Source organism: Glycine max, chromosome 7, assembly GCF_000004515.6.
Source record: "Glycine max cultivar Williams 82 chromosome 7, Glycine_max_v4.0, whole genome shotgun sequence".
Classification (NCBI taxonomy): Eukaryota; Viridiplantae; Streptophyta; class Magnoliopsida; order Fabales; family Fabaceae; genus Glycine; species Glycine max.
Window position 1 is genome coordinate 528,412 of NC_038243.2, and position 13,768 is coordinate 542,179.

A 13,768-nucleotide genomic window follows, 5' to 3' on the forward strand; every position below is an offset into this window, starting at 1 on the left:
ATATAACATTAAGCTTACTTTTAGAAAGGTAGTTGCTTGGGGCACCCATCATTTTTGTTGGAGCACCTAGAAATTTCTGAAAATGCTGAAAATATCCTTATGGTATTTTCGGTTGTAAATAACAGGTTCAATTTTTTATTTCTGCAACGTCATTTTTTTACGTAAAATTTTTGTGACTTAGTGTAAGCTGCTTCCGTTAAGGGTGGTTTGTAAACGTATTTGATCTCTGGTGGTGTATATGCGTTTGTAAGGAGTATATAATGAATTTTGGTCGATTTTCGTCGTCGGAAAAGGAAATGAGTGCAAAAAAGAATTTGACGTGCGTACGGATTGACAATCTGTATGGTCATACGGATTGACAATCTGTATGAACCATACGAATTGACAATCTGTACAGCCAAATCATTTTTAATTTTTTTCTTTTAAATTTTACAATGATAAATTAAATCAATTAAACAAATTTAATTCAGTTATTGCTTAAAGCAAATCAATTAAAAAAATTTAATTCAGTTATTGCTTAAAACAAATCAATTAGAAAATTTTAATTCAGTTATGGTCATATAGATTACAAAATTTTGCAATGATAAAAGAAAACAATTTAAAAAATATTTTAATGATTAATTTAGTAATTGGTTAAATTTAACAATGATAAAAAAAATTCATTTAGTCATTAATTAAAAATAATTTATTTCAAAAACATGACCAAATGTTTTCAAAAACAATGGGATAATATTGTACACGACAAAACAACTATTATATATAAGAACATTGTTGCAACAAATTTAGAATCAACACATGATAAAACAATTATTATAAAACAACTAATATATAATTAAAATGCTCATAATAATTAAAATGTTTAAAGTAATTAAAATCCTAAATTGCTCATAAATACGACCAATAAAGCACACAGTTAACATTGGGATCAATGAATTCAAAAACTATTTCCATGTCAGCAGTTAACGACAAGGTCTTGCAAAAATGTTTCCATCCGATTCTAATTTTAAGTATCTTCCTAAAATGATTGAACACGAGCCGACTTTCTGCAACGTCCTCCAAGTACAAATGTGTTCAGCCTTTGTCTATAAGAAAATAATACATGCTACTTGAAACGTCCTGACAAATAAAAAAATGTTATGTCAACAATTTATGTTATGAAACTTAAAACTTGAAAAATAAAGAAATGTTGACAACTAGATTAGGAAGTTGCTTACCAAACTGCTACAGATAACTTTATACTCAGCGAGATAAACCTTTAAGGTGACAAAACCTAACATTTGATGGTATAAAGAGTGTCATCTTGGGAATGATCTGGGCAGGCAACTGGTCTTGAATATGGTAAGAAAAAAAATGCATTGTTCCCATAATGATGCAAGGATACTAGATGATCTCCGGTCAGCTGGTAAAAATTTCGTAGTACTATCCACCCTGCTACAATGGCTGGTTGGTCCAAATTTTTATTGTATACAACGTTATGATAATTTCCGTCTCTGTCAACCAACTGTCATACACCATCCAATACGTCATTCCACTTGACAGCATATACCTTACCAATTTCATCGAAAATCTAAATGTCATATCACAAAATAAGGTTGGTTAGTTATACAAAATGACAGAAAAATCAAATGTTAATTAAATCAAAATGAACATGACCTAGTCCTTGGCGTGAATGGTCTGGAAAAAGCCTCTGGTGGAGCCGCGACATTCTGCATCATGTTTTCCATTTCCCTCCACTCTCTATGCTCTTCAATGGTTAATTCTGACATAATCAAGCAATTAACAAGCATTCAAACACAAAACAAAATTAACATTCAAGTAACTATATGTTAATTCTTACTAGGCACATTCGCCAGAAGTTGTTCCAGTTCCTTGTTGAGGTTGGTCCAACGTGATGACGACGCACGAGAGTGTGACATTCTGAAATATATTTGACAAAATAATATTTTAGTATTTTTGTTCTACTAACATTTTCTTGTTTTTAATCTAATTTTTCTTTCTGAAATCTAATGTTTGTTTTAAAAATCTAATATAATATAATCTAAATTGTAATCTAATCCTACTAACATTTCTTAGATAAACTGAATAAATAAATAAATCATTCATAAAATCAATAATAAACAAACTAAAATGAATATAAATATTTTTCGTTATTCCTATTTATTTTCTAAAAAAATGATTTTTTTAAAAAAAAACTCTTACAGATTAACAATCCGTATGATTCATAGACATGATTTTTTTTTTATAAAAAAAAGTCATATGGAATCCGTATGACAATTTTTTTTTTTTAAAAAAAACTATATGGATTGTCAATCCATATGACGAATTTTTTTTTTTAAAAAAAAAGGCATACGGATTGATGACAATTTTTTTTTAAAAAAAAAGCTATAAAGATTGGCAATCCGTGTGACGGAATTTTTTTTTTAAGAAAAAGCCATATAGATTGCCAATCCATATGACATAATGTTTTTTTTTTAAAAAAACAAGCCATACAACAATCTGTATGGCTTTTAACTAACAAAAACCACAATTTTTTTTAAAAAAATCATATACGAATTGGCAATCTGTATATGATTTTCGCAGAACACCAAAAAAAACGCAGTGAACACACGCATAAAATGCCAATGAAGGAGAAGACAAACTCAATGAACACCAAGAAAAACACAATCAATAAGGAGAACAAGCAGTAACAACCACAAAAAAATAACAACAACAAAAGAAGAAGGATAACTTACCTCGAAGGAGAAGAAGAAGGAAGAAGCAACAACAACACAACACAGTCACGGCGGCAGCAACGACGGAACCACGAATGGCACAATCACGGAGGCACGAAACGGAGGAAGGAGGAAGAGCACAAAAAAAAAAGAAGTTGAATAGTGACTCGTATGGACAAGTCACTATTTGGCTTTTATATGAAAGGGTGAAGGGCATTTTCGCCCTTTCACCCGGGTTGCTGAGTATCCCAACAAAAAACGCTGGGCGTCCCAAGCAACAACCTTTTAAAAAATATGGTATTTTTTTCTTATCAGATTTCTCATTTGGTGTACTTTTTCTCTTTCTTCTTTTTACAATGTGCTGGATTCAGTAGTAAGATAAGAAATTTTATGGTAAAAGAAAAATAAAGGAGAACGTATTTTTATTAGGTTTATTTAAAGAAAATATAAGAGGAAAAGTCACCTTACTTGTGTTGATTACTAAAGAATTGATGAGTGCAAATTTTCTTTATCTTATTTTCTGTAGGAATTGGAAAAGGGAAAGTTGGAAAGCAAACATTTTTGGAAGGTCTTGTTACCTCCCTTCCAACCTTGGGAGCAGGCCAATCTGCATTCAATGTTCATTTTGAATGGGACAGTGACATGGGAATTCCTGGAGCATTTTACATTGAGAACTTTAAGCAAGTTGAATTCTTCCTTGTCAGTTTGACTCTTGAAGACATTCCTAACCATGGATCCATCCACTTCCTTTGCAACTCATGGGTTTACAATTCCAAAAAATACAAAAGTGGCCGCATTTTCTTTGCAAACAAGGTAATAAACCGTTTACCTAGTAAAGTAGTTAGTTTGTTGAATTTAAATCAATGAGAAAATTTGTTAAATATGTATAAATAAATGTAGACATATCTTCCAAGTGAAAAACCGGGTCCACTAGTGAAGTATAGAGAAGAAGAACTGAAGACTTTAAGAGGAGATGGAACAGGAGAGCGCAAAGAACATGAAAGGATCTATGACTATGATGTCTACAATGATTTAGGTGATCCTGACTCCAATGCCAGATTGGCTCGTCCAGTTCTTGGAGGATCCACCACCTTGCCTTACCCTCGAAGGGGAAGAACTGGTAGAAAAAAATCCAGGAAAGGTAAGGCTTCTGTTCTAATACTTAAACATTTTTTTAGTTCTTTTGCTGTGATGTTTACTTTATGGTATTTTATAGAACGAATGAAATTTTAAAATGTGATTAACATGTAATAAATTGTTTATTGGAAATTCGGTTTCTATTTTGTAGTTGAAAATGTCTTTTGCTGATCTAAACATTTTCCTTGCTATGATTAAAAAATTATTACTATTAACTTTTAATGTTACTCTTATAATCTTACCAGATCCTAAAAGTGAGAGTCGCAGTGACTTTTGTTTACCTTCCAAGAGATGAATCATTTGGTCACCTGAAGTCATCAGACTTTCTTGTATATATACTCAAGTCTGCATCTCAAAATGTCATACCTCAATTACAATCTGCACTTAGCCTGCAATTCAATCAGCCTGAGTTTAATAGCTTCTATGACGTGCGCGGACTCGATGATGGTGGAATTAAGTTGCCTACTAATACACTTAGCCAGCTTAGCCCTATACCATTGTTCAAAGAACTCTTCAGAACTGATGGTGAACAGGCCCTTAAGTTCCCAACGCCTAAAGTGATTCAAGGTATATTTGAAACATACTAATATTTAATTTCAAATAACAAAATAGGCTGATTAGTAGATCTTTTGGAATGTTCTTATTTGGAGCAGTGGAGCAGTCTGCATGGATGACTGATGAAGAATTCGCAAGAGAGATGACTGCTGGTGTGAATCCACACATTATTAAAAGACTTCAGGTAAATTTACTATTTTGCTGTTAAGCAAGTACCAAAAACTAAATATTTTATCACTTGTTAAATTTGCAGTTGATAACCTTGCCTCGTTGCAAATTAAATTTATTGCTGGAGTTCCCACCAAAGAGCAAGCTAGATAGCCAGCTCTACGGTGATAATACCAGTACAATAACCAAACAACACTTGGAGCCAAACTTAGGTGGACTCACTGTAGAACAGGTAAATCCACATTCTTTTTATCTTATGCAGAAACATTACTTCGAAAAATTCGCTGCAACATCCAAATGGGTCGCAAGGACTAAAATATTTTTAGCATGTTAAGAGGTAATCCTTACTATACAAGTTAACAAAATGCTCCTAAAAATAATTATTTTTAGCATAAAATGTGTTTCAAGTATGGTCAAAATTGGTTGCAGTCCCTACTTTTTAAAGATGCTGATTTTATTCCTCATATTTCTAAAATATGATGGATTTAATCCATAACTCTCTATGCTTCATTTTGACCCGAGGAGGGACCAAATCCATCACATTTCATAAAATACAAGAACCAAAACCATGGTTTTTAAAATACAAGGACTAAGATCAATGTTAAATTGAGGAATCTAAAACACATTTTGCCTTTATTTTTATGTTAATATAATCTTCCTTGCATTTTATCCAGAGGAGTGGCAGTTGAGGATCCAGCTTCCCCGCATGGGCTTCGCCTTCTGATAAAGGACTATCCTTATGCTGCTGATGGACTAGAGATATGGGCTGCTATCAAATCCTGGGTCCAAGAATATGTGTCTTTCTACTACAAGTCAGATGCTGCTGTTGCACAAGATGCTGAACTCCAAGCCTTTTGGAAAGAGCTTGTAGAGGTTGGTCATGGTGACAAGAAAAATGAGCCATGGCGGGGAAAGATGAAAACTCGCCAAGAGTTGATTGATTCTTGCACAATCCTCATATGGACTGCTTCAGCCCTCCATGCAGCTGTTAATTTTGGACAGTATCCATATGGAGGTTACATCCTTAACCGCCCAACTCTTAGCAGGCGATTCATGCCTTAGAAAGGATCCCCTGAGTATGATGAGCTTGCTAAGAACCCTCAGAAGGTGTATTTGAAGACAATTACAGGGAAGAGTATCAATATTTATTTTCTCACAACTTTTTTTCGTAACTTAGACCTATGAGAATCAAACACCTTTTTTATTAGTTTTATTTCCAAGTTTTGTATTTAACTCATTGCCTAGTAAGCAAAAAGTGTGTAAATTGCCAAAGATTGAATAAGTCCCTTGCAAAAACAATATTTGGTACACTTGTCAGTGACATAACACAATTTTCCTTTTTCATGCTTCAATCAAAACAAACATAGTCTTAGACTCTTAGGGATTATGATCGTGGTTTGAATTTTATTAATTAGATTATAGATGAGTTGAATTTGAATTGACAATGATATATATATTTTTTTTTAACAAAGACAATAATGCATATTAATTATGCGAAAAACAAAATACAATCAATGTAATGATTCACGATGATCCAAAATGAGATAATATATTGAAAAAAATTGTTTGCACATAATTTTAATTAACTTTGGAAAGATAATCATTTATCAACTGAAATTGTTTTGAGATTTTTATTAAGTGTGAGGGTACTTGTGAGATTTGTGAATCTAAATTAATCCAAATCTGAACCAAACTGTCATGTTTAAGAAGTTCAATTATTTATTAACTCTATTAGATTTTGTTAATTTATCGTTATAAACTTTACCATATGTCAACTAGAACTTAGAAAATTCATAAAAGTATCAATAATTTTCATATTTTTTTCCTTATACGATATTGTATAATCTATTTTTGCAAATTAATAAATACAAGACAAAAATATCACTTTAATAAGACATCATTATAAACAATTTTTTTCTTATTATGCATAGTTATTAAGCACAATTTATTTTCCTCAATGAAAATATTCTATAATTTAAAACATATTTTTATACTTTTAGGTTTTGAGTTTAATCTTTGGCCATGTTCAAAATTTTACAATCAACTAATTATAAATTATTTAAAGCATTATGAATTTTACATTAATATTATAAAAAGTAGTATCTTCAATCCTATAAGAAATAAATTGTAATATTTTTTTAAGCCCTTTTATAAGAAACATATTAACACTTTTAAAATATATTAAGTACTAATTTCCTTTAATACTCTTAATTTATTGTAATCTATATTAATGAAATATTACATTTTTTATGAAAATGGATGTATTTATTAATCTATTAACAATATAACTTATACTTATTAGTTGAAAAAATATTTCTTAAATTACGAGTAATGTTAATATATTTAACCATCACTCAAGTCAATTAATTTTATATGTAGTTTTAGAATAAAATTTAAATTTATAATAATATTAATATTAATTAAAATAATTTAATTTAACAATTTGTATTGATTTTGATTAATTAAGTATTTATTTCTTATACGTAGAAGTAGAGGTAATAACTATTTTATCATATATGACAATATATGATTGAATCACAATATATACTATTAATAATTATAATTAAATTCTTAAGTTTTTATTTCCTTTTTACTTATTTACAATTTTTGCATTAAGAGTGTGTTTGGTAAGTTATTTTAATAGTTTAGAGCATCTCTAACATAGGTGTTTCATAACTTGTTTAAAATTAAGTAACACTAACTAACAATATTTTTACCATTGCAACGAATGACTTAACACTATATTGTTTAAGTGAATTGCTTGTATAAGCAATTGTTGCTTAATCATTCTTACCAATTGAATAACCATTTTTTAATTACAAAATTTGAAGTAACTTTGTAAAATTCTAACAAGTTAAATACTCATTTTAGTAACTTTAACATTGAAGTAAATTTTTGTGTAAAATTTTTAAATTTATATGACATTGTAAGACTCACAAATTTAAAATAAATAATCCATTTAAGCAATCACATTATAGATACTCTTATAAGTTATTTTGACTAGCTTATAAACTAGTTTCACTAAAATAATCAAGGTTACAGCTTATAAATTAGCTTATGTTAGTTAAATTGACTTATAAGTTAGTTGAAGTCACTTACACATAGAGTGATTTATTAAATATATTTCACAATTTTCATATATGTGTAATAATTTATTTATTTTTGTTGGCAAATGTGTGTAATAATTATTTTTAATGAAATATTATTATTTTTATTTTATTATTAATTTGAAATATAAGAATTTAATCATCATGACAATATAAAATATTTTTACACTATCGTTTAATCATAATTCATTATTAATATAATTTTTAAAATAATTATTATAAAAGTTAAAATTTATCATCATGGTAGGTTACAATTGAATGATAATATAAATTTTTTACATTATGTATATTATCTTTTTTCTTGTATTATATTATTATTGTGTAAGTGAAAACCTAAAATGTAGAAAACCGGGAAATTTGTGGATGTGGTAAGATTAATTTTAAAGAGAAAAATCATGGGATATATTTTTTTAATTAATCACCGTATGGGTTTGATTTAAAATGTAAATAAAATTCGATTCAATCTAAAGTGGTTCGAATTATATATTAATTTTCGACTTTACTCTTATTTTTTTTATAAATGTTAGATAAATGAAAGCAATATATTTTAATGAACATACTAAAACAAAATCACATGACAAATGAACTTAAAAAAAAAAAAATCACACGACAAGTGTTGGGAAATGGCAATGCAATAAAATTCAATTTAATAAAACGTATATATACAAGGGAGTTAGTAACTGAGTGATGAAGAATATCTGAAACTGAAAGCGAAGAAAGAAACAGAGTTAGAGAATTGAATGTGAATGGGGAATCAGAAGCAGAAGTGGACGCAGGACGAAGAAGACGCTCTCATAGCCGGCGTTGAAAAGCACGGCCCCGGAAAGTGGAAGAACATTCTCAAGGATCCCCAATTCGCCCCTTTTCTCACTTCCCGTTCCAACATCGACCTCAAGGTAACACCTTTCCCCCCCTCTTTCTCATTACATTAGGGTTAGGGTTCTTACAAATCCCCCCCCGTCTTCAGGATAAATGGCGCAATTTGAGCGTCAGCAACGGTGCTCAAGGCTCCAAAGAAAAATCTAGGGTTCCCAAGCCTAAAGCCTTCTCTGCTCCTCCTGCTACTACCGCCACCACCGCCACTCCTCAGAACGCTTCTCCTGCTCCTCAAAGCGCATCGTCTGATGCTGCTGTTGCCCCTGACGCTTCTCAGAATGACCAAGATGCCAAAAACCCTCCAAGGTATGCCAGTAATACTGTATATGTATTGTGCCCTTTGTACATTCACTCCAATTAACAGAAATTTGTTGTTGTATTACCAATTTACAGAATTTCACTGTTCTTCACATTCATTAACCCTCCAAAAATGAAATTTTGATTCTTAGGCTGCTTTGCTTTGGCTTATAGGTTGATAGACAGTTTACTTGTTGAATCCTTTTTGCCCTGTCTATGATGATGATGATGAGGACTATGTTGCGTGCGGTTTTGGCATCAGATATGAAAATTCCATATTTTTTTAAGGTTTAACGAAAAATCTTTTGTCCCTATGTATGCCGCTCGTTTTCAATCTCCCGACACCCTGTACAAAAAACTTTACCAATCAAGTCAGTATTGGTTACGTCGTGAATTGTGGTGTATTTGTGCATCATAAACGATGATAACCGATTTAGGATTTTTGTACTTCCTTCTCTTCGGGACAACTACAAAAATTTTTTTGGTCTGTATATATGGCGGCCGTTTTGAGCCCCCTACACAAAAAGCTTTACAAATCGAATCAGTATTGGTTATGTCACGAATTGTGCCGTATCTGTGCATGATAAATATTGATAACTGATTTAGAGTTTTTGGATTTCCTTTTCTTTTGGACCACTGTAGAACTTCTATCTGAAGGGAAGAATTGAAGAAGTTACAAAGGGACAAAAAGGATATGTTGATTAAACCAAATGTAAAACATAAAACTGTATAATGATATTAATGACAAAAAAACTTAATCTCTCTACCCGACATGTCTACCAAATAAAAGCCTTGGACGAATCCACATGCTGAGCAAAGAGATGCTATAAAACATTCTCATCTAATAACAAGTCAAAGGAGAGAGGTCCTAACTCCAAACTCTGGCATTCCACTGACTGCAGTGAAAAACATCAAATTTCAGATGACTGCTGAAGTTGAAATTTGAATAGAATAAATTACCAATTATTATAAATGTATGTGCAGAGATTTGTTATCCACTTATCAACTTTATTTTTTGATACAGTAAAATGTGATGTTGTAGAACTATTCATTTAGTTATTGTTTACACTTCAGCATTTCTATTTGACTACCATTAGTTTTTTTTGTTATAAATTTGATAACATGACAAGCTATTTGTTCCATTAATTAAGATCATATTATGAGGGGCTGTTGTACTTTCAATCTTTTATCAGGTATAATGCATTGATTTTTGAAGCTCTATCAGCACTGAAAGATAGTAATGGATCCGACATGAATGCCATTATTAAATTCATGGAGGTGAGATGAAGATCTTTATTACCTTTATGTTTCCATAATATTTTTCAGTGATATATTATAAGGATTTTACGTATCAACACCAAGAATGGAAATGCAGTTCACTTTCCATATATAATTCTGTGATCATTATTAAGCTTTATAGATCTGGGATTGAGTTTCAGCTGTTCATTAGGTTTTCTGATTTACCAGAGCTGTCTTATTTGAGAGTAATAAACAATTTTTTCTCTCTAAAGATAAATAGTTCCGGCTGGTAACAACAGACATTTTTGTAACTTTGTAACTTATCCATTTGCCATCTCCACTTTACATTTGGGTATTTAAGATCAATTCTTCAACTCCAAGACCCTCTTAGTGTTTTTTATGATAATGGTTCCATTATGATCTTGTAAAAGTAGTATGTGGAAGCCCTGCACCTTTTTTTATGGGGGTGAGGGGAGTTGGAAGATTAACTTGATTTGGATTGTCTATTGTTCATATTGTTCTTTATATTTAGTATTGTCATTTTTATTTTAGAATTTTAGAACTATAACAACCACTATGTGTAATACTGCAGCAAAAAAATCATCAGGTAAACCAAAATTTTAAAAGGGCATTAAGTACACGGTTGAGGAGGCTTGTTAGTCAAGGGAAACTTGAAAAGGTAATTTAGTCCTTCTATATGGTGATTTTACAGATGTATTGTATATTATAGTTGAGGGTGAGCCTTGGGACAATGGTGAAGTTGTTGTCTTATGACCTAAAGGTTACTTACTGTTTTAAATCCTGGAAACAATCTCTCTGCTTGTGAGAGTAAAACTATGTATATCTAACCTCACCACTCTTAAACCCAATCAGGTGGGAATCTCATGCATTGGGCTTTCTATTTTGTATATTATATTTATTTATTCATTTTTATTATTTCAACTTGTAGACATCATGCTAAGTTTTATCATTGAAGCACGCTACTTGGTTAACATGGCTTTAATGCATGTGTAATTAGTTATTGAATCATTGTTGTTCTTTTTTCTTCTTCAAGAGTAAGCACCCTCCTCTCCCGATTTCAACTAGTAGGCATCAATTTTATTTTCTTATTTCTAAGTTGCTATTCCCTTCTGACCTTTTGTTAGTTCATAAATTATCCTTATTCAAACTTGTAAATGTATTGTCGCTCTTTACTACATATCTGTATTCAAGAATCCAATTGGAGTTCCTCAAAAGGAAATTATATATTTTGTGACATGTTCATAGTAGAAAAAATACGTTCTAATATGGGTGGGGTAAAGATGATTACAACTTTTTGTTTTTTTTTGGCAAATTGTGGTTGTCATTTATAGACTATTGATGTGTTTATGTATTACCGAACCATTAGTATTTTTCTCCATACACATTAACAAATATTGTGCATTTATGTTTTTTTTTTTTTAAATTTACACATATTGATATTGTGCACATGCACACACACAAACACATATGCACACACTTTTGTAAATTGTAATAATCATTTATTGACTATTGAAATGTTTTTGTATTAACGAGCAATTAGTAATGTGAATGTCTATATATGTTGCACATTTATGTTTTTTTACACACATCACTTTGTTTTACTATGTATCTGGGCTTCCATTTTTAGTACTCTTTCTGTTCCTCTACTTCCAAGGCCCACCTTTCTATCGGGGGACATGGCACACAAGCTGAAATTTAACATTTAAGTTGAATGATGTTGAAGGTTGTTTTCATTCTAGGATTTCTCTTCTCTTTACCACCTACAGGTACCAAATGGTTACAAGGTGAAAAAGGAAGCCTCCTCGGGGACAAAGTCACCTTCACCAAAAGCAAAGGATGTCCGGCCTCCACAACCACAACGGCAATCTCCAGCTTCTCTCTTTATGACTAATGACACATTAAAGGAAGCTGCGGATACTGCAGCCTACAGAGTTGCTGATGCTGAAAGTAAATCATATCTGGCTGCAGAAGCAGTAAAGGAGGCAGAAAAAATATCATTGCTGGTTGAACATAGTGATTCAATGTTACAGCTAGCAAAAGATATATATGAACAATGTACTATAGATAAACGATCCTTCCTGCCTCTTATTTGTGAATTTTTCAATCTTTTATTGATTATTTTTAACTACCATTGATCTTGTGGGTCTATTCATGCAGGTTCCCGTGGTGAAATTATCCTCTTGGCTTAAGATGGTCGAAGTAAGGTCTATAAATAGATTCGTTCTGATGTTGGTTTCTAAATGTAAAATTTTGTTGATCCAATGAAATACTATTTTTACATATTTTTTTGTATTTTATCAGATTCCTTTAACATTTTTATTCCTTAAAAGTGCATGGAAAGTCATGTTTATAGTAATATCATCGGTCCACCAAATCTTTCCGGATTTCGGATCCAAAGTGTAAGCAATAGAAACTCATTTGTGTTTTTTGGCGATGTAATATAGATCATTCATGTGTCTTGAGTCTTGACTCTAGTCTAGAACTCGATCCTTCCTATCCAATTCTTTTAATTAAAAGTGAAATCTTAACGTAACTGAGGGCGATATTAAAGATGAAATATAAATCATCAATGTGTTTTTTATCTAACAGTTTGAGCCATTGAGGTAAGGCTCAATGTTATTTTTGGTAGTGTTCTTCTGCTTTGGTCCATTACGTTTGTGAACGGTTTCGTTTTGCACTTTTTTTAGCCGAATTGTTAAATATGTTAACAGAAAAATGTGAAATGTTTGATAATGTTGTTTTGATCTTTTAAGATTTTAAAATAATTTCAATTCAGTTCATTTCCATTTAAACAACAACAACAACGCCTTATCCCACTAGGTGGGGTCGGCTACATGGATCAATTTCCGCCATAATGTTCTATCAAGTACCATACTTCTATCCAAATCATTAATTTCAATGGTCACTTGATAACCTCTCTTATAGTCTTTTTGGGTCTTCCTCTGCCTCGAATTGTTTGTCTTCATTTCCATTTACACATTCAATGTTTACTTCTGGTAACAACCATTGGTAAATTCAACAACTTAAACATTAGAGTACTAATTATCCCCATCATGACAACAAATTCCATGACAAACATCTTTAACGATCTCCTACTACATATTAAAGAGTGTTGCAGAGTCAATTCTTCTTCTCTGCCTCGTAATAATCATGTATTTGAAACAGTAGATCAACACTGTATTAGAAATCAAAAATAGGTTGTGGTGTCAAGTGTATTGGTGTAATTTGACAATTAATTATCCAAATTGGTGGCTTAGCCTGGATTATGAATGTATTGGTCTAGTATTAAGTTTATTAAGTTTCTTGATATTCTGTGTTATGGTGATTGTACCTAAATTTGAAGTTATCTTAAGTAAATTGAAGTATTTTGAAGTAATGTGATAGTTTTGGTAAATCATCTTATACCAATAGTAGACATTGAGTATGTGTATATAAAATTGGCAGTACTGATATAAAACTTTTTGTAAGCTTAAATGACCAAAATAGAACCATTTAAAAACTTAAACTTAATTAGTATTAACAAACACATCATACTTTTCTGTTAATATACTTACATTCTGCTAAAAAAAACAAAATTCTTCAAAAATATAAAAAGATTAAAACAAGACTATTAAAACTTAATGGATCAAACAAAAAAAAAATTACTAAAACATAAGA

The 13,768-nt window shown here is 31.0% G+C and overlaps 1 protein-coding gene and 1 pseudogene across 2 annotated transcripts; both read left to right on the top strand.

The window, feature by feature from the left end:
• The first annotated feature begins 3,111 nt into the window (after positions 1 to 3,111).
• Positions 3,112 to 5,881, top strand: LOC100782482 (linoleate 9S-lipoxygenase-like; annotated as a pseudogene).
• Positions 5,882 to 8,301: 2,420 nt separating this feature from the next.
• On the top strand, positions 8,302 to 12,391 carry LOC780537 (telomere repeat-binding factor 4). Of its 2 annotated transcripts, XM_003529658.5 has the most exons (6): positions 8,302 to 8,574; positions 8,646 to 8,860; positions 10,045 to 10,129; positions 10,683 to 10,769; positions 11,878 to 12,166; positions 12,269 to 12,391. In XM_003529658.5, exons 1-6 carry the CDS (start codon positions 8,425 to 8,427, stop codon positions 12,298 to 12,300), a joined length of 858 nt encoding a protein of 285 aa, XP_003529706.1. In that variant the 5' UTR covers positions 8,302 to 8,424; the 3' UTR covers positions 12,301 to 12,391. The 2 variants fall into 2 exon arrangements, with proteins under 2 accessions (XP_003529706.1, XP_006583000.1); XM_006582937.4 differs by lacking the exon at positions 10,683 to 10,769 and having other exon boundaries at positions 8,350 to 8,574.
• The last annotated feature ends 1,377 nt before the right edge of the window (positions 12,392 to 13,768 follow it).

What these genes read in the sequence shown, in the direction of transcription:
- LOC780537 (XM_003529658.5), top strand. Translation starts at nt 8,425, where the DNA reads ATGGGGAATCAGAAGCAGAAGTGGACGCAGGACGAAGAAGACGCTCTC. An exon ending in GATGCCAAAAACCCTCCAAG is followed by an intron (nt 8,861 to 10,044) that starts GTATGCCAGTAA and finishes ATCTTTTATCAG; the next exon opens with GTATAATGCATTGATTTTTG. An exon ending in GTCAAGGGAAACTTGAAAAG is followed by an intron (nt 10,770 to 11,877) that starts GTAATTTAGTCC and finishes TACCACCTACAG; the next exon opens with GTACCAAATGGTTACAAGGT.